General features: G+C 33.8%; 1 protein-coding gene across 1 annotated transcript in view; it reads left to right on the top strand.

Moving 5' to 3' along the window:
- The window catches only part of LOC149802816 (poly(ADP-ribose) glycohydrolase-like), a 277,168-nt gene that overhangs the window by 218,709 nt on the left and 36,615 nt on the right, over positions 1 to 21,844 (top strand). Inside the window, exons 20-23 of the mRNA XM_089952264.1 lie at positions 8,757 to 8,865; positions 10,786 to 10,888; positions 19,379 to 19,510; positions 20,769 to 21,070. Of these exons, the coding sequence (XP_089808390.1) occupies positions 8,757 to 8,865; positions 10,786 to 10,888; positions 19,379 to 19,510; positions 20,769 to 21,070 (646 nt within the window). The remainder of the gene's footprint in view (positions 1 to 8,756; positions 8,866 to 10,785; positions 10,889 to 19,378; positions 19,511 to 20,768; positions 21,071 to 21,844) is intronic.

Raw genomic sequence — 21,844 nt, 5'->3', positions numbered from 1 at the left:
AAGAGCAACACAAACTCCATTTGGAAAGTCTTCAATGAACTCACTGGAGGAACGCACAAAAAACAGACAAATAAAATTCACTCACTTCTGGTAAATGACACCATAGTCACTGATGAAACTGACATTGCAAATGTTTTCAATGATTTTTTCATCAACATTACCACAAAGTTAAAAGAGCCAGTGATAGAAAACAACTTTAATGAACTGAAAAAGTTCTGCAGCAGTAAAATCTCAAAGGAGGTATGTTTCTCTATCCCACCAGTGTCAAAAAACTTTGTTCAAAAATGTCTCAGTGAACTTGATACCAAGAAAGCTACAGGACTTGATCAGATTGGTCCACGACTCATTAAATCTTCTGCCTTTGCTATTGTAGATAGCATAACATTCATAATTAATTTAAGTATTGCAACCTCATCTGTCCCCAAAATATGGAAAATTGCAAAAGTAACTCCTATTCACAAATCTGGTTCTAAGGATGATGCTGATAACTACAGACCAATTTCAATACTACCAAACTTGTCAAAATTGATTGAAAAACATGTCCATGACTCATTCATGTCTTATTTAACCAAACACTTGCTGTTACACCCTAATCAATCAGGCTTTAGACAGAACCATTCCTGTGAGACTGCGTTGATCTCCCTAACTGATAAATGGCTTCAAGCACTTGACCAAGGTAGAATAATAGGAACTGTATTTGTAGATTTCAGGAAAGCTTTTGACATGGTGGATCATGAAATCCTTTTGAAGAAACTGAAAATCTACCAGTGTGATGAAAGAACAATTAGATGGTTTACTTCGTACTTAAATGAGAGAACACAACATGTTTACATAAATAATGTTCTGTCTGAACCTGAAACAATTAGATATGGAGTACCACAAGGCTCAGTTCTAGGTCCACTACTATTCATTTTATTTATTAATGACCTACCACTTTTACTAAGAGACTCAATAACATCTACAGATCTCTATGCAGATGACACAACATTGTCAGACATCCAAAACACAAAGCATGAGCTCGAAATTTCTTTACAGAATGCCCTAAACAAACTGGAAAACTGGTGCACATGTAATGGCATGGTGGTAAATACTGGTAAAACTAAAATATTACTTATCTCAACACGGCAAAGAAGGACAAATCTTGATAGTGATGAACTATGTCTGACATGGAAGGATACAAATCTGCAAATAGTCTGTCATGATAGGCTACTTGGTGTTCTAGTAGATAATAACCTATCATGGACTGAACATATCAAACATACCAGTAAAAAAGTCAATTCAAGTTTATGGCTTCTCAGTAGGATAAGACATTTTCTCCCTGAAAGGCACAGGAAACTATTTTATAACAGTTACATACAACCCTATTTGGACTACTGTAGTACAGTATGGGGTAATTCAAATGATAAAAACATAGCAAAGCTGGCACATCTTCAAAAAAGAGCATTTGAGCTAATATCAATCCAGAAAGAAAGCAAGGAAAGTTTAGCTGGTAGGTTAAAAATATTACCTATTAAAGACCGAATCTGTTTGAGAAAAGCCAAATTAATGTACAGGATATCTCAGAATAGTGCTCCTGAATATTTACAATCACTATTCCAGTATAGGCTACCTGGTAATACTCCCCACCTGCGATCCATGTCAAGCAAACAGTATAAAATTCCCAAACCAAATAAGGAGTTATTTAAAAAAAGTTTCCAATACTCTGGAACTCTGCTCTGGAATAGTATTCCAGCTGAGATTAGAAATGCCCACTCTATTTCCTTCTTCCAAACCCAATATATCCAGTGGCTTCAGAGATGCAGCTTAAATAAATGAATTCCTTTGTATGAGGGCCTCAAGGTAGATTAGTTTTTAGCTAATTGTGTTACCCTCTTTAAATAAGGTCATTATTATTATTATTATTATTATGAGGCGCCATAGCGGACAAAAGCTAGTGCAATCAGAACATTCCACTGAAATTTTAATGTCATATGTCCAGAGTTCCAATTTCACGTGTTGTATCAAAAATGCTTTTCCTTAAAGTTCCATTTTCTAGGCTGAGATTTTAGATTGTATTTGTTGAATTAAACAGTAGTGGTTGAAAGTTATATTTTTTTGTTGAGGTTTTAGATTGTGTCATTTGAATTACATGGCAGTGGTTGGAATAACGTTGAGAATTCATAGTTTATGAATTGGTTCAAAGAGTTTATGTTGAAAATTCCATTTCATATGTTGAGTATTTAGATTTCATCTGTTGAATTACACAGCGCTGGTTGAAAGTTCAATGTCCAATGTCAAGTTTTTAGATTGTATCTTCTGAATTACACAGCAGTTGTTGAAATTTTAATGTCATATATCAAGAGTTTCAATTTAACACATGGAATCACATAGGTTGTGCTGAAAGTTCCATTTCGTATGTTGAGTTTTTAGATTGTATCTGTTGAATTACACAGTGGTGATTGGACATTTTATTGTGCTTATCAGAATTGTTATTTTTATATAGTAAAATGATGTGTTGGTGTTAAAAGTAACATTGCACAGTGTCCACTTTAACAATTCAAAATAATATAGAGTATTAAGATACATCATTCGTGTATTCAATTATGAGGTGCCATTACATTACATGCATTTACAGTTAGAAAGTTACCATTCACAGGTCAAGAATTACTATGAATTTCTTCGCTAGAGATCACTTTTGTGAATGGACCGCATTATTTTTAAACAAGGAGGCTGCTTCTTGTTGCTGTGAAATTTAACATGAAATCTAAATACTCACCATATGCATACAATGTGAGAATTAGGGATTCTCCACATATAATATTGAAATTTCAACCAATGCTATGTAATTCAAAATATACACTGTAAAATGTCGACATAGGAAATAGAACTTTAAACCACCACTGTATAATTCAACATATAAAATCTATAATCTCGATCTAGAAAATGGAACTTTAAGGACATGCAATTTGATCCAATGTTTGATATTGGATTTCTCAACATAAGACATCGAAATTTCAACTGCAACTTTCTCATTGGACCAGCTTTTGTCTGCTATTTCACTTCATATTCTACAAACCACCAAAATTGATACAGAGCATCCTGGCATGAAGGGCTTTTAACTTTGTTCAGATGACCCCTATCCACCTTCAAATAATTAGGTAAAAAAAGCTTTCAGTTACTTCTCAAAACTTCTTAACTGAATTTTATCAAAATTTGACAGAAAGCATTCTGGCAAGAATAGCTTTCTTGGTAACAATGATGCCACTCTGTCTACAAACACAGTCTCTGTTTTTAAAAATATAAAACTACTGCTTCTAAAAATAGAAAAATCTTGAAAATATTTCTCCCAAACCACTGAATAAAATTTAAAACAAACATGTCAGAAAATTAGACCTTTCAAATTTGTACAAATGATGTCAAGCCACCATTAAATATGGCCACCATTTCTGAAGCTGAATGTGACACTTCTCAAAAACCACTGAAAGAATTTGACCAAATTTGGCAGAAAACATCCTAGCTTAGATAGCTTTCAAATTGTTACGGTTGATGCTGATCCAGCATCAAATATGGCTACAGTACAAAAAAAAGAAAAACTTGTACTGATTTCTTCTCTGAATCCATTGAAGAGAATTTGATCATGTTTTTGAATGACAGCATCTTGTCATGAAGACCTTTCACATGTATACAAATGATGCTGATCCACAATCCGATGCGACACCATTACTAGAGCTAGAGAAACCTCAATGATTTTATCGCCAAAACTCTTGATAAGAATTCAGTCAAACTTAACAGAAAGGATATTGGCATGAAGACCTATTAGTTCTGTGTAAATTACACCAATTCACCATTAAAATATGGTCATCGTTACTATAAAACTTTAAAGAACTTATCTCCAAATGCCATTGAATAGAATTTACCAAATTGAGAGACAGCATACTGGCATGAAGACCTTTCATATTTGTACAAATGATGTTATCTGCCATTATAAATGGTCACCATTACCAATAGTAGATAAGCCTTTAAATGACGTTTCCAAAGCTGCTGAAAGGAATTTGGTAAAACTTAACAGAAAGTATCCTGGCATGAAGACCTTTTAAATTTATACAAACAGTGCTGATCCACATTAAATATGGCCACCACTCCTGAAAGTATTTCTTTAAAAATACCGTTAATCTTCTTCTACCAAAAATACTTAACATTATTTAAATGAATTTGACAGAAAGCATTATGGAATAGAGGGCTTTCAGTTTTACACAAATTATGTCAATCTGCCATCAAATATAGCTAGTGTTGCTAAAAATCAGATTATATATTCATTTTATTTTCGGAAAAAACACCTAACAGAATTTGATGAAACATTGCAGAATGCTTCTTGGTACATGAGTTTTCAAAAGTTGTAAAATGATGTCATCCACCAATTAAGTAGAAATTTTTTAACTCATGAACCCACTTAAAATGCAATGGACAGTTGTGGATCCCATTTTTTTTATACTAGAAAGTACCCCAAAAATTGACCCCTATTTGTTGAAAATGAAGCAAATTGCGATAAAAATGGGTTACTGAAACTTTGAATTATCACTCCTTTTATCATTGAAAACAGTTTTTATGACCTTGGGATATGAATCAACATTATGAAATTATCAACTTTTAATAAGTCTTGTATTTTGTTAAAATTTCTTTTCAAACAAAATTCTTGGTACACCGTAACTAACATTATGCAAAGAAAATTTTGATCAATGAAAATGTCACTAATGCCTACTTGAGGCAGCAGTTTTATAAATAAATACCAATGAAATAAGTTTTCTTTTTATCAGGTGAAATTTGTGTATTAAATTTTTTTTGCTTGGTTTAAGTGTAATAATCATTAATAAAATGTGTCTAGTTGTACTGTATCAGCTATATCCTTGAGTTTTTTTGAGAACTTAATTAAGTGCTGTCTGTGTTTTAATACCTGACTCGCTCAAATATTTGTTGTATTGTTGCAATAAATTAAAGCTGACCTCCTTGTATTACCACATTAATTTTGTATCAAATAAAGGGGATGGAATAAATGAAAAGTTAAAATGCATGAAAATCCAACATGCCCAGTTGAGTGTCAGGTCAGCTCATTTCAAGTGATCCATTAAATGCTGTCATAAAATAATATAATGAAACTACCTTCAGTTAGCATATTCATTCACAAATGTGATCAAAGAAAGAAAGACAAGAAGCAAAATGAATTACCTAATGAAATACAATTCTTATTCACATATACATTTTATTAATGAGAATGTAGTTTCAGATTGTGGTGTTGTAATTTCTGAATTGGCACTCTGAGATTTCCTCACAGTTGAGATGAAGCTTCACTATTACTTGCAATGAAATCATGGCATCGATATTTTGCTAACAGAACAATAAAAAAAAATTACTTTCAAAGTTGACGGCAGTTTTACAAATGAAATGTTCTATTTTTTTTAAATAAAAGGAATCTTGTTTGATTGTGAATTTGAATCAGTACTAGTCTGGTTCCCTGATTATTATACTCCTTGCATTGCATTCTGCTATAGTAGAGAAGAAAGCAAGGAACATAAGATTAGGGAACCAGACTAATCAGCAACAACATAAAGCAATGATGAAATACACAATGTTTTCATGTATATGTGAAGGATTGTTGAGACCAGTTGGAATAATGTTAATGATCATGTCATTTTTACATAAAAATGAATACTTAGAAAAAGTGCTTATTGACAATTATTTCCAACACAGTTTTAAAATGAGTGTTCAGCCATTAAATAGACCAGTTCACTCCCCCATACTCGGCGGTTTTCTCTCTGTCCAGGAAGGATGGCATCATTTCATATTGTTATGGAGGTCCCTCAGTAACTCATGCCCTCGCTTATAGTTTGGTCTATTTTTTTGACCCCATTGTATGTGAGTTATTAAGGGAAAACAAGAAAAAATACAGAAGAAACATTGAAACAATTGTTTCATAAGATGTGCAGTCGACAGCATCTGAAGAAATTTAAGAAATTGAAATGGAGATTATTCTATTAACCCGGATTTCATGGTGAACTCTCTTGTAATTGGTTAGTAAGCAGATGTCAGCCAGGTGGGCAGTCTCAGGTCAACTCTGGTATCTTGTTTAACTCTACTGGTCATAGATCAGGATAGCTGATGTGATGGTCCATCTGGCATCCGTTGTCCATTAGTAAACATTTTTTTTATCACTACTCCTCCTAAACTACTAGGGAGGATTACCATTAAACCTTACAAATACATTCAATTGAAAGTCACATTGTTTCTGAAACAGAATGGTGCCCCAATATATCCAATTTTGTAGTTTCCATCATACATCAGCATAAGTTAGTTTTCACTACACCTTCTAAACTAGGGAATGGAATGCCATGAAAATGAAATCCCTCATGTATCCAGTATGGCCACTATCATAGCCATCTTGAAAGTCTTACTACAGCTTCTAAAAAGATGTTCATGTCAACACAGGATTTTCACTAAACTAATTTGTACAATGCCTAATTGGTTGTAAATGAAACTGGTGCACCTGCATCATCCAGCATTAGCTGCTATGGCGTCTGTCTTGAAAATCTCTTTGTAAATACTTCTCCTGAATGGATAATTATATTGACATGAGTTTTTCACTAAAGGACTTCTTATCATATATAGTTGGTCCTAAATGAAAATGTTGCTGACCAGACTTCCAGTATTACTGCTATGATGGCCATCTTTAATATCTAGTTATGCCTGCTTATTCTAAATGAATAGTTACATTAACATGGGATTTACACTAAAAGACTTTTTATGATGTCTAGTTGGTCTAATCAGTTTGACGTCCAGAATTATAGCCACCATGACATCCATCTTGAAAATCTTATCACTACTCCTTCTTAATAGATGGTCAATCAATAGGGTGTTTCAATAAAAAGACTTTTTATAATGTCTAGTTTAATCAAAATGACAACCTCCATAGTTACATTAGGTTTTATCTACTTTTTAAAATAAGTTTTGATTAACAGACTTCTTATCATGTCTGACAATTTTACACAAAGTTCCTCAGCACTGAAAAAACCTACTTGTGTTGCTGTGTCATTAAACAACAAACCAAACCTAAATGAAAAAGGTACTGATCTGACATTCAGTTTGAGAGTTATGGTGGCCATCTTGAAAATCTTGATACAGCTACTTCTCCTGAATGGATAGTTGTAGTGACATATTGTTTTCACTGAAGGACTTCTTATGATATGTTAGTGTTACTAAATGGACATGGTACTAATCAGACTTCCAAAATGGTGGCCATCTTGAAAATCATCTCAATACATGTCCTCTTGAAGGGATGGGCTTACTGAAATATTTTTCACTAAGACATTTCTTCACATTTGGGCCTTTAAAAAAATGATGTCATTGTAACCTCACAAAATTTGAAAAATCATTTCTGAAATGGATTGATTTACCAACATATAGATATATTTAAAACTAATTATTTCTTGCAGTATATAGTTCCTGTATAAAAAATGATGCATATTATCCTCTAAAAGAGGCCATCTTGAAAATCTGTATTGACCTATTCCTTCTGAATAAATGGTCTTATTTATATGAAGTTTACACTTAAAAACTATAGCTTTATATAGCTAGTTATACGGTGCTTATCTTGCCTCCAGCATGAAAACATAGCCATCTAAAATATAATATAATCTTTACTCCTTCATGAATGGTGGCATTGACATGGGATTTTCATTAAAACACTTCTTGAAGTATTTAAATGGTTTTGAATGGAAATGGTATCTCACCACCAAGGTGTCTGCATTATTGTCAAGAATTTTCCTTAAACCAGGCCTAATTGACCCTTGGTGTCAAGGCAGAGGTCATTGCTTGCACTTTTATATTCAATGAGTTCATGTTCATGAATGTAGTGACTTGTGTATATGCAGTTGAATTTCTACCAGACTTTATATTTAGTTACATTGCAGTGAACATGTTCATTTTTGGTACAATTCCAGCACCCAACATTGATGTCTTGGCCATTGGGCTTGACACAGGTTTTAGGTTTTAGCTGTACTGACTTGTAAGCATGATAATGCATACAAGTATGAATAGTTTTGATCATTTTACCCAGTTTGCAAATATATGTGAAGAATATCTTGAATTATATCACTTCAGTAACATTTTTCCTAAAACATCATTACTTATACATTTAACCAAACTTAGTTTGTTATATCTAGACATAGTCTAAGGCAGGTTAAATTAACTTCTGTCCATGATATCAGGTTAAATGAACTTCTGCCCGTGATATCAGGTTAAATGAAGTTCTGTCCATGATATCAGGTTAAATGAAGTTCTGTCCATGATATCGGGTTAAATGAAGTTCTGTCCATGATATCAGGTTAAATGAAGTTCTGTCCTTGATATCAGGTTAAATGAACTTCTGTCCATGATATCAGGTTCAAGACAATGGCCATGACAAAGAACTTTGTACAACACTGTGATCATTTTAATTCAAACATAGGAAAATAGTTTTGTCACCAAAATTGGTTTGTTGGATTTTCTGAGAAGATAGTTTTAATACTCTGCTTTTTTATGGATAGTAGAGCACTAGTCCCTTCAGGAGACTCTTGTTTTGTTTCAGAAGACAATTAACTATCTTTTACTTGCACAATATAACTTTTATCTCCTCTGTACAAAATGTATAAAAGTAAGACCAGTACTTTTCATAATCTCATAATTCAGTAGTAGCACCAGATTATGTTAATTTAAAATTGTCACTTTATTCCTTTTTGGTGTTTCAGAGACAAGTGGGGAAGGATATATTGTGAGGTGGTAGCAATAGATGCTCTTGTATTCCGAAATTATGAGAGTCAGTTCCAGCAATCAAGTGTCCTGAGGGAACTCAATAAGGTACTGAATGTTTCTTTTGATTTCTTTGCTGTAGTTGGTGGAAAAAAATATATATTATGTGAGAAAATAAAAATAGCTGCCTTGGCATTATAACTTATTTCTTTATATGAATTTTCTTGAACATACTTTTAATACCTATACCATTAAGTGAAAATAAAGGTTGTAGTAATTTACTGATGCATCCAGTTGCATCCTTTTGACACTCTTATCACAAGCTTGTGGTAATGTTGAAAATGTAGAACTAGAAAAAACAGTATTCATGCATTCATCCATTTGGTGTCAAATTTTCTCAAGGTTTCTTTTAAGGATGGGTAGATTGTTTTTAAAAAGTACATGAAGATTTTATTTGTTAATTCATTTCTCTCTGTATTAGTCCTCCTCTTATAAGGCTACCCTTTCTGCAGCAGAAAATTAGCCTTATAATAAATGTAACCTTTCTACAGGGAGATCACACAGATCTGTGTAACTACCACACATGCATTGAGATCACACATATCTGTGTAATTACTACACATAAAGTAAGGAACATATAACTAATTATTTTAATATTTAATATTTTCATTTAAAAATCACAGAGGTGTTATGAATGAAGGTGGTAAAAATATATTAATGTTATTTAAAATAATTATAAATAAACATAAGTCATGTTGCAAATCCACCTTGTCAATAAAATCAGGGCACAAATGTATGGCTGTATCTCTGTCCATTTTTCCAGTGCTGTAGAATGTATAGAGTAGCTGACAATATTTATTTGAATCTTTATGACATTGTACAGTTTCTGCCTCTTTTCATTTAGTTGAATTGTTTTCACTGTTCCTTATGAACCGAAGATGTCTGATAATATTTTGCAACCTTTGCAATAGCTTATATCTCCATTGACAGGTTTTAGTTTCTACACAAAATGCTCTGTGCTTACAAAGGAAGTGAGCTTGTCAAGTGATGGACAAGTTCTCATCTGGCACTGTTTTAAATAATTTCTTAGGCTATGAGAGAAGCCATGATGGCTAACATACAATGTTTACTATATGACAACTGGATGTCACACTAATAGGAGCTGAACAGTGCTGTGCTATGCAGCAGGTAGCTTTGTCGTCTTGATTATTATTGATAGTAATAATGGCAAGTAATTATCAAAGTGACAAAACCTAACATCTAAGGATTATCACTCCATTATGTGGCATAAATTTGTCTGTTTTTTGTCAATATACTGACCACTGGATGGGTTTGAAAGTTAGCCATCCTGGAGATATACTTTTGAGCACAAACTTGTCAATGCTAAAAGGTTCCAACAGTGTAAAGCAGCTGCCTGCTGGTCAGAGGGTCCATTCAAGACAGGGACCATTGTACTATTGCAGATTAGCATACCTTTATGGTTTCATTTACCTTGACTAATTGCTACATTCTGCTTCAAAAAAGTATGTCCTTGTGATCTATTTTACAATAATCCTTGAGTTTAATATTGGAATTATTAAGATCACAAATCTCCAGGTAGGGAACTAAAAGGGATGGTTTTTGTGTATAAACCTTGCTGGTAAGATCTCAAAACTCATGCCTAGCTCATGATGCCATGGAGTAGATTGGTTTGGTTGGTTTTAAGGGCACTTACAATACATTATTATATATATCCTGCCAAGTAAATGAGAGCAAAGTACCTTTCTGAAGGGCACACTTGTGAAGTCAACCCAGACTGTCCTAGGTGTCTATTTTCCAAATTACAGAATAACAAAGGTATCTGGAAATTTACTAGATACTTTTAAAAGAATACAAACTCATTTTTAAAACTATCTAATTTTTGCATTTATATTTTGTATGCTTAAAAGTCTTTGCGGTAAGGTTGATATTTTAGATGCCTCTGAAGGAATATTGAAAGAAATAGTTGAAATGTAGAAGTTATTCTTTGACTTATTCTTTTTATTTCAGGCTTACTGTGGATTCTTCAGAAGGTTACCTGAGGAGCATTTGCCAGCACTATGTACAGGGAATTGGGGTTGTGGTGCATTTGGTGGAGACCGCAGACTGAAAGGTAAGTTGATTTTTAGCTCTACTGGTCATAGATCAGAACTTGTGTGATGGACTGTTGTCTGTCATCTGTTGTTCATCCATCCATTAGCACAAGTTTGTTATTACTTCTTCTGAACTATGGTATTATTGTTTATTTTTGGGGAGTCTCAATTTTTTTTAAAAAAAAACATTTTCTTGGGTACTCAAATTCATGGTTGTGCCTGTCAGTGTTCACATATTTGTGGGTACAGTGCTCCCCTTCTTGAACATTCCACCAGGCCAACATCTATTTGCTTTATAAGGCCAGAATCCCTTGGTGCCAATGAGTTTGTGTTCAAAAGTACCTTTCATGGTCATTCACCCCTCTATTATGACCAACATTTTAGTGCAAGAGAATGTCTAATTTACCACTTGTGTGTGACCACTTAATGGTTGTTTACTGATTGAAGACTCGTTAATATTTGTTTATTTGTTTATTTCTCACCTCAGCACATTGACATTTGTTCCAACATGTTGATAAAAATAATTTTAATCATACAAAGGGATAAGTAATCTGATTATCCATACTGACATGTTTTCCTTTGCTAGGTTTTGTCACTTTAATAATTACTGCCTATTTTTAGCATTGAGAATTATCAAGATTCAGCTCAAGTCAGTGTGACAAACTTGTTATAACAAGTCAAGTCAGTGTGACACCTTGTTATAACAAGTCAAGTCAGTGTGACACCTTGTCACCAGATTGTGAAATGTAATGTTGTCCTTTCCAGGAAGGTACTTTTAATGTTGGGTATTCACCCATAGATGCAATTTAGAATTTTCTTATCATTTTAATGTGAACTTAGTGAAATCAAATTACCCTGGCATATATTTTCAAAAAAATGCCTTTCCTGGGTACCATGTGTGTTTAAATGGAACAGCCGTAAGAAAATAATTAATATTTTTTCTCAGATATTTACTAAAGGTTGGTTTATTAGTGAAGAATGTTACTTACATTCAGTAAAAGTTGCATTAAAGTCTAAATGGAAATTAAAATGCTTAATGAGTGACACATAAAATATCTAATGTCTTCGTGTAGGATGAAAATATAAATAGATGTGATTTGGCTCATTTCAGAAAGGTCACTTTTACAAAAATTCCAGTTAATTTATTCAAGTGCAAAATTTGAAAGTATGTAAAATTGTATTGTTATATATACAACTATTGTTTTGAAAGTAAATTGACATTAAGAGACATTACTATTACCAGTTGAGATAAGCAGTAATAATAGCTGAATGAAAAGTGGCATCAGTGATATCATGTTAAGAATGATAACTCTAGTTGTCATAGAAACTCAGTCACCCTATGATGTCTAGTTGGTCCAAAATAAAAATGTTGCTGATATGATGTCCATGCTGCTTACTGTGTTACTAAATGTAGTTGGTGTTTCTTTTGGTCTTTTGACCTAGAATGGCTTCCCAGATACATAAAGGGACATAACACAAATAATAACTGGAAAAGAAATTCTTATCCTGAGATGTTTTTCTGGTGGCCTGGAGAGATATCATTCCTCAAAGCCCTTGCCATGCTGCCATCTCTGTTACTTAGACTAGTTTGTATTGGAAAGGGATATAACTCAAATTCTGATCCTGAGATGAGAATTGTTTGGGGATGGGGTTTTTTTAAACCAGGAAGGATTTCATCCCACAAGACCTTTGACATTGCTTAATATGTTACTAAGACTTGTCTGTGTTTCTAACAATAAGGCACTTTCTATATATGGTTATAATGGCCTTTTGACATAGAACAGCTACCAAGATATGGAATGGGACATAACTCATTCTAATCCTAAGAGTTTTTTTGGTGGCCTGAAGGGATTTCATTCCTAAAAGCCCTTGGCATGCTACCTATTCTGTGTAACAAGATACCGGATGGGATTTCGGATTTACAACAGAACACTTGATGGTGATACAGATACAATGTTTAATAACGAACGACTTGAATGAGCAATTAATTATGATTAATATGTGCGTGTATATGATCCAAATATTGGATCAGTTACCATAAACCGCATGAAGTAATTAAAAAAAATACAAATAGATAACTTTACACAGTACAAGCTCAAGGGTAATTGATTCACAGTGATTTCACAATGAAAGAATGATGTGTTTTACTCATATAGTAAAAATGTATGCACTCAGATAGTGAAATTATGTAAACAAAAGTGACAGATATACAAATTATCTTTACAGTCCCAAAGACACTGGGTTTTACAAGCCCCCAAAATTAGCCCACAGCTAAAAGATTACATGTATGGAGTTACACACTCCGTCACCAGCACACTCGGCTACCAGTCACACTGCCAATCAATCCGTTAGTATTCCAGGTTGGTCACTGAAGCAGTCAGTGCCCACCAATATTGGTAAGCAACACCCAATCACCTGCTACTTGACCTGCAACACTGTTTATTCAGCTCTATGGCTGCTATGGTTCAGCTTCACAGCTACTATGGTTGACTTCTATTTTTAGCTCTGCAGCTGGCACCACGTAGACTCCGATCACTCCGATAATTCTGTGATCACTCGGGTCAGCTGAAAATACATCTAACACTGTGTACTATGCATGACACGGGCATATATGGTAAAATGTAATGACGTTATATATGGCAAGTTATACATATTACATTATCGGCACAGTTACAAAAAAACAAACAGGTTTAAAAGTAAACCTAACCATGCCCCAAAAGAATCATACGGTACCAAATGTTTCTTAAAAAATGCAGCTTTATATTGCTAATATAAATCGCTTGCTAAGTCACAAACGAGAATAGAAAATATTTGCATTATACTATGTAAACTGAAGCTACATAGCAAACATACAGAAATTAACGTGGTAGTACAATAGTTATAACTTATATACAAGAAATTAATAATTCACATACCTCTACAGCTGAAGATATGCAAGTCCTTAAAGTAGACCGCTCACTGACAAGACATTCTGTAATGTGAAGATTTAATCTTACGGTGAGGCATTTCTACACAGACAAAGTTGTCATACATTGTCTGTGCGCTGGAAGCATTCAGTTTTTCCCATTGAAAGCACTTTGCACGTGCGGCATAGGATGAACCGAACTCACTATTTCGAAATATTGTGCAATATACATAAATCACCCTCAGGTATCGTTGTACACAAAAAGCGAAACCAGAGTACATGTGTTTAATAAATAAAAGGATTTATAAAATTCCGTGACACTCTGTTACTTAAAACAGTTTATGTTTCCAATAATAAAGCATTTTCAGGATATATCTCTTCTGGCACTTTGATCTTGAAAAGTTATCAAGATATGTCAAGGAACATAACTCAGATTTTAACATGCAAGGAAATGGTTAGCTCATTTAACTCCCTTGATGTACATTGTAACATAAAGGACTGCTATATAGAATAGCAGACACTAGGGGTGAGTGTTGCCAGATTGATTGATTAATTAATGGATTGATTGATTGATTGTGGCTTTATTGCACACCAACACTTTAAGGCTATTTAATGCTATAGAAAAGGTGATATACAATATTATTTATAGCTGATAAAAGTTAACAATTAAAAACAAAAGATGAGATAGTGAGGGTAATATATGGAGCTTCCCGATCAGCAGGGAATGTAAATGGTGTTGTCAATGGATAATTAGATACAAAAAGGTATTTAGGATGAACGATAATAATTCAGTCTATCATGAAGTGCTTAACAGTGAATGCTTCATTGCAAGAAATGTACTCAGGTGGGTCGTCACCCTTTAATATGTAGGAGTGGGTTATATAAATATGACAAATTCTGATTCTTGCAATGACCACCTTGTCCCTATGATTCTGTAGGAAGGAGCACAGTTTCCTAGGGTTAGCTTGATTGTGTGTAGTTTGTTATTCACTGCATCATACCATGATGCCTGCCACTTACTAAGTAAAGACGTTTTGATTTGCGGTTTAGAATAAGTGTATGGGTTTTTCAAATCAGAAGGCTGAAGGGATAGGACCATTTTGCAGTGCAATTTGCTTTTTCATTACCTTTAATACCAACATGGCTGGGTATCTAACAAATTACTGTGTTGTAGGGGGTACAAAGCTCAGAATGTTTCATGAGTTTATGAGTCAGTAATGGATTTCCCAGCTTCCTATTGTGTAGTGACTGAAGTACTGATAGTGAATCAGAGAAGATGATGGAATTTGAAATATGTTAGCTTTCAACATATTACAGGGCAAGGTCTGTTATTTTGATTTTGGCTGCCAAAATGGATGCACCATCTGATAAACGAGCTTTTGTTGTGTGATTTCCACTAACGAAGGCTGCAGCAGCCTTTTTCTCATCCTTTGACTAATCAGTGTAAATTTTTATGTAGTTATTAAATATGGTGATAAGAGTTGTGGAATATGGAAGGATTTGTTTCAGATTTTTTCCATCATTTAATGTAAAGAGTACTTTTGGTTGTTGAAGTAGCCAGGGAGGTGTTTCATAACTGGACATCTGAATTTTAGAAAGGTCAATTTTTATATTGTCAAGGCTGGATGATATTCTAGTGCCAGAGGTAGGTATGGCATTTGGTTTATTTTGGTATGTTTTGTATTTGGGTTGGAATACAGCTGAAAAAGTAGGATTCAAAGGGTTTGATCTTTATTTGAGAGCATATTGTATTGAAAGCATTTCTTTACGGTGTAATAAAGGTGGCTCATTCACTTCATAGAGAAGTCTCGAAAGGCGATGACCTAAAATGCTCCCAGTGCAGAGTCTTATTCCTTGATGGTGAATTGGGTCAAGCATGTTTAAGTATGGCTTTCTGGCTGTCTGTGAATACAACACAGCCATAGTCCAATTTGGAATGAATAAAAGTTCTGTATAAATTAAGGACTTTTATATCAGCTCCCCAGTTAGTGTGTGATACTACTTTAAGGAAATCTTGAGATTTTAAGCATTTAGATTTCAAGTTCTTTATGTGTAGAATAAATGTTAGTTTTCTGTCAAAGACAGTACCTAAAAACTTCATTTCCTCAACGACTGCTTTGGATGTTCCATCCAGCATGAGTTTAGGTTCATCATGATGTCTTTGTAACTAACAGAAATTCATGCATACTGTTTTTGACTTTGAAAATTTAAAACCATTGGCATTGGCCCAGATCTTTTTTTATGGTTTGCTGTAGTTGTCTTTCAATTCTATGCATGTGCTTTGATCAATAACATATTTGGAAATCATCAGCTTACAGGGAGCAATCCACACCAGGAGCCAAACACTTGGTAATGCCATTTATGTTAAGTTGAAAAGCATTATAGATACAATACTGTCCTTTTGCATAAATTATCACATTGACAAATGTCTTGCTTTGATTTGAAAACTTAATGAATAGTTCAGTAAACAGGTAAATTTTTAATATTAGTGATTCCAAGTCTTTGTTGATTTCATCCTGAAAGAACTCATATTTCGAAGCTGCCATGTTAACAAAGCCAAATAGAAAACAGTGCTCAAAGTTACTTCTGCACAGTCTTAAGTAGGTGAAGAAAAAAACCCAGTATACAGTGCCTGTATTTCTATACTCATATTGTAATATACCATATCATTATTGCAATTTACTAGTAAATCAGTATAATGTTTGCCCTTAGCACACACATGTTCAAAACAAACATTTTCAGGCAACCTTAGTGAAAATCCTTCTTTTAATGTCCTATATATATCAGACACCTGTTTAATGTACACAGGACAGTTTCTTTTGGTGAGCAAAGTTGTGTACAATAGACATTATAACCTAACATATGAAGATTTGCCATGTCAGATTGAATGTACAGATCTTTGTGAATCTTGTTTAGACATTTCAATTACTCAGTAAATAATGGCCATTTTATGCTAGGCATCACTGCATTAAAGTTCACTTAGCATGGTTTTCATGAACAATATAATCTTGCTTCAGACAGATTGAAAATAGTACAGTTATGATTGGCATCCGGCAGAAAAAAGGCAATTCAGAATATCTTGTAAATTAAATAGTTTCCAAGTGGGTGTATGTTACTTTACCTGTTAAAATTAGGTATAATAATTGTATTCTCAAATAAAACCTCACATAGCAATGTATGACATATATTGCAGACTTTTGTAAAGAATATTTATTGAAAGGACATTAAAGGACATGACCTGTATATGCTTCTAGTTCAGGTCAGTTAACATTACAAGGCCCATGCTTTTTTTTAATGGAAATTCAATCTTTTGCTGCATAAAAAAAGATTAAAGGTTACAAAGATGAGCAGATAAAATAAATGATGACAATTTACATTTAGATTTCACCCAAGTCACTGTTGATGATACTGCTAATTATTGGAATTAAATAATGTCATGCCAACTTTGATCTTTAGATGAAGCTTTGTTTAAATTAATTTTTTTGTAATTTTAATTTTAAAATTATTTTTTATGACAAGGATTTTAAAGCCTGATGCATGATAGTGCATTAATATTTTCAATAAAATTCTTGTTTAATTTTTAAAACATTCAGATTTAATTGTTTAATTTCACTGCTATATGATTCAGGCAGTTTTGTCAAATCTAGATTTGTCAGAAGCAAGACACATCACTCACATTTTCAGTGAAGGCAGTGGCAGCAACATCTTTTGAGGTTTTGATTAAAGTTTTCATTTACTTATCATCTCCATTATTGTCATCATACTTGGCCAAGAAAATTTGCATTAAGGTTTTGGTGAAAGTGTTTATTCATTTGTTTATATTCCTAAATATTTTAATGGATTTTCTTCATGCTTGGGATGAAATGATGAACCATAGACAATTTATTCTGTGAAATGTGCTTCTTCCCCTTTGATCTTGGGATCACATTCATAGAAAGTTTGCATTAAGGCTTGGGTTAAATTTCATTCATTTCCTTGTATTTCCTAAAACCCTTGATGGAGTTTTGTTCATATATTGAATGAATCATTGTGTAGATAAGACAATTCATTCTGCAACATGCTTGCTGTCCCCTTTACACTTTTTAATACATTTTACACCAATGTTTTTATTATGGACTCAACAAGCAGGCCCTGATCTTCTTGTCATCAATGGATTTTCATTATTATTGAATGCACTATTCTTTTTCAGAAGGAATCCTATTATCATGAAGAGCCGCTATTTCTTAATTTAATGCATCACTCACAGTCATAAATTCTTGAGCTGTAAAGCACATATAATTCTGGCTCTGTATATAAAGGATACCTGTCTATAAAATACAATTTCACCATGTCCATTTACTGTCCTTTATAAACAGGTTTCACTATGGTTAGGAGAATTTTTTAAAATAAATTTTCTGTTATGAGAAAAATAGAAGAATGACTTGAAACATTAATGATTAAGAATGCATGTATTTAGAGTGATATTGGTATTTTCTTATGATAGTAAGAAAAGGAAGATGATTATTAGGCTCTTGCAAGTTATGTTCATCCTTTTAAGAGGCCCCAAGTGGTCTAAAGCGCTCTCCATTACGGATCACTGCCATCTCACCTCTGTCTGTGTGGGTTCAAGTCTCGGATTCAGCCAATGTGGGTATGTGAGAAAGCTTGCCAGTAGCTTCTCGTGGGTCGGTGGTTATTTCCAGGGTTTTCTCGGGTTCTTCCTCCACCATTAATACTGGCTGCCATGTATAGCCTATCGTGTGCTAAAAAATGGCATTAAACCCTACAACAAACATCATCATCCTTTTAATCCTGTTTAATGTTGTATTACCTGAGTCATCCAAGCCAGCTGTGTTCTTAGTACATGTACTTTGAATCCCACTTAGCACAGAAGACCAATAAATACTGTATTACAGTACTTTGATTTCCACTTGGCATTGGAGATTCATATACACTGTATCACAATATTCTGATTTTCACTAAGCACAGAAGACTTAAATATCCACTTACCACAGGACACGTGTGTACCCTAGATCACAGTATTGATAGCCATAGCACAGGAGACTTATGTTCTCTATAATGCAGTATTCAGAGTGCCACTTAGCAAAGGAGACTCATGTTTTCTACATCATAGCCCTTGGATTTCCATTTATTGCAGAAGACTCGTGTATTCTGTATAACAGTACTTGGGTTTCACATAGCACAGGAGACTCGATACACTACATCATTTAGCACTGGAGTCTTGATACGCTATATTATGATACTTTGATTTCCATACATCACAGGTGACTTGGATACATTATATCACAGTAATTTATTTTGCGCTTAGTACAGAAGACTTGTATAATCAGCATCACAATACATTTTCTTCATTACATTTGTAGCAAATGTTCAGTTTGTATGATTTAGTTACATTAGAATTTATTTTACTCATCACATAGAAAATTAGTTTTAATTCTTGGCAATTTATCATCTTATAAAATTCATCCATCAGTAATTCACAAAGACTTTGTCACTAATATTCTATAATTAAAAACTGTACAGTATTCTACTATGCTAAAATATTATGATTTACTTAATTCACATTCATATTTTCCCTGTGTGTCAATCTTTTTTTCCACCTCAGCCCTTATCCAGCTGATGGCAGCAGCACATGCAAAGCGGGATGTTTGCTACTTCACATTTGATGATGAAAAACTGAGGGATGACCTTCACCAAATCCAAAGTTATTTAACTGTGACCAATCTATTTTCTATAGGTTTGTATTTCTAATGATCCACTACATGTACCAGCCATCTATATATATCTCAATTCATGCATTCATCCATCCACCATCATTCTATCCCTCCAATTAGGAATCTGTTTATTAGTGTATCTGTACATGTATCTATCTTGGTAGGTATGTATCTGTTGATTTGTCCATCTACCTATGTAATTAACTATCAAAATACAGATTGTATTAGGGCTCTTCCATGTAAATATACATGGTACCCAGGAAAGTAGTTTTAAAAATATGTCAGCCAGAGTACTGTCAATATTCAGAGATGTAATAAAAAATAAATTTCTAAATTGAAGACTTCTTATGAGGTTGGGCTTATGTGATAATTGTGCCGATTTGACATCCAATATGGATGCTGTAAGAACATCTTGATAATCTTGTTATTTTAACTCCTGAACAGAAAGTCATATTGATTTGGGGGGGGGAGGTGTACCAATAGGTTGTGATGTCCAGGTACTCTTAAATGAAAATGGTGCCATTCTGATACTGAATATAGCCTCCATACAGCATCTGTATAAGTTTGTTATCACTACTACTCCTGAGCTACTTGGATTATTGCCATGAGAACTTTAGACACACATTCATCCCTTGGTTTAAATGAAAACAGTGCTGATGCTAATATGGCTGCTTCAGTTACAATCTTCAAATTCTTGTCAGTATAGCATCCATGCCATCAAAGGGCTCTTGCTTTAAAATTATACCAGATTACTGGTCATTCTCACAATGACTTGCAGAAACTAGCATTAATTTGTAACATAATTTCTTCATAGGTTGCTATCTGAAAGTCATAATATTTTTTAAATATTTCATACAAAATTGATAAATAAAACTAGACTACCCTGTCAACATTTGATTGTAATTTCATGAACCCATAAGTGCCTTAGTGATCACATGAGATGACATTGGTCACATGACTGATCAGTCTTGAGAGCACAAAAAATGGATTTAGCCTCAGCGTCTTATTGGGTGGGAAATACCAAGGGTCAGCATGTGAGCACTAAGACACTTATTTTTTTCAAACATTTCATAATAAATTCAAATTTCTGTACATGCCAAAATAACCGAATGTATATTTTATTCACATCAATAATTATCCGTTTTGATTTGGAGAAGTATATACAATATATTCAGAAGATTGGAGGTTCTAAGCATTTGTCTTTTTTGACTCATACAAAATAAACTTTCTCAAGGTCTGTCCTTTTATAATTTGCTTTTTAAAGCAGGTCTTTTTTTTCAGGTGACATACTGAAGATTATAGAACAGTACAGAAAGAATGTCATCCTGAAGAGCCAGGGAAAGCCAGACATGAACATATTTGAGTTTATTCTAAGGGCTTTTGATGGGAGTCTGGTGAACACCGATGACAATTCACATAGCAGCAGTGAGATGAGGTTCCAGAAGGAATCAGGGAGTGAGTCCTCTTGTAGCAGTGGGGGGGCAACAGCTGGAGTAACCATGAATGTTGATTGGGAAAGTAAAACTAATACACAGAGCACCAGCAAGAGTTCTACTAGCAGGCAGAATTCACAGGAGACCCAGGTTCCTAAATCATAAAGAAAAATGCAGCTTCATTTCCAAATGCAATTTTGAACATAGTTTGTTTAGTGCATAATATGTGATGACAGAGCAGTGATTTGTGTCAGGATTTAAAGTTCAGAAGATCAAGGCAGTATGAATCAGTGATTTGGGTCAGGATTTTATGTTCAGAAGGTCAAGGCAGTATGAATCAGTGATTTGGGTCAGGATTTAAAGTTCAGAAGGTCAGGGCAGTATGAATCAGTGATTTGTGTCAAGATTTAAAGTTCAGAAGATCAAGGCAGTATGAATCAGTGATTTGGGTCAGGATTTAAAGTTCTGAAGGTCAGGGCAGTATGAATCAGTGATTTGTGTCAAGATTTAAAGTTCAGAAGATCAAGGCAGTATGAATCAGTGATTTGGGTCAGGATTTAAAGTTCAGAAGGTCAAGGCAGTATGAATCAGTCATTTGGGTCAGGATTTAAAGTTCAGAAGGTCAAGGTAGTCATTCCAGCAGCTCTAGTTTTTTCTATTGAATGTCTTGCTGTTTCCTACTTTTTTGTTAGACTCCCTATTTTTCCCAATTTTCTTGTTAAAAATGGCCTTATAAACCCTACTTTTTAACATTTTTTATGTCAACATAAAAATTTTTGTTTTGCTAACAACATAATGAGACGGTTGTTTTACCTCACTGTAGTTTTTAGCAAAAGGAAATATTTGCTTTCCAGTTCCACTGAGATTTCTGTCCTCCAATCCCAACTAACTACATATTCCATGTAATATGATATGTATGGTTTG

The sequence above is a fragment of the Sinohyriopsis cumingii genome, chromosome 3 (genome assembly GCF_028554795.1).
Source record: "Sinohyriopsis cumingii isolate HCF-2022 chromosome 3, ASM2855479v2, whole genome shotgun sequence".
In the NCBI taxonomy this organism is placed as follows: domain Eukaryota; kingdom Metazoa; phylum Mollusca; class Bivalvia; order Unionida; family Unionidae; genus Sinohyriopsis; species Sinohyriopsis cumingii.
This window is presented reverse-complemented; position numbering and strand designations above follow the sequence as displayed.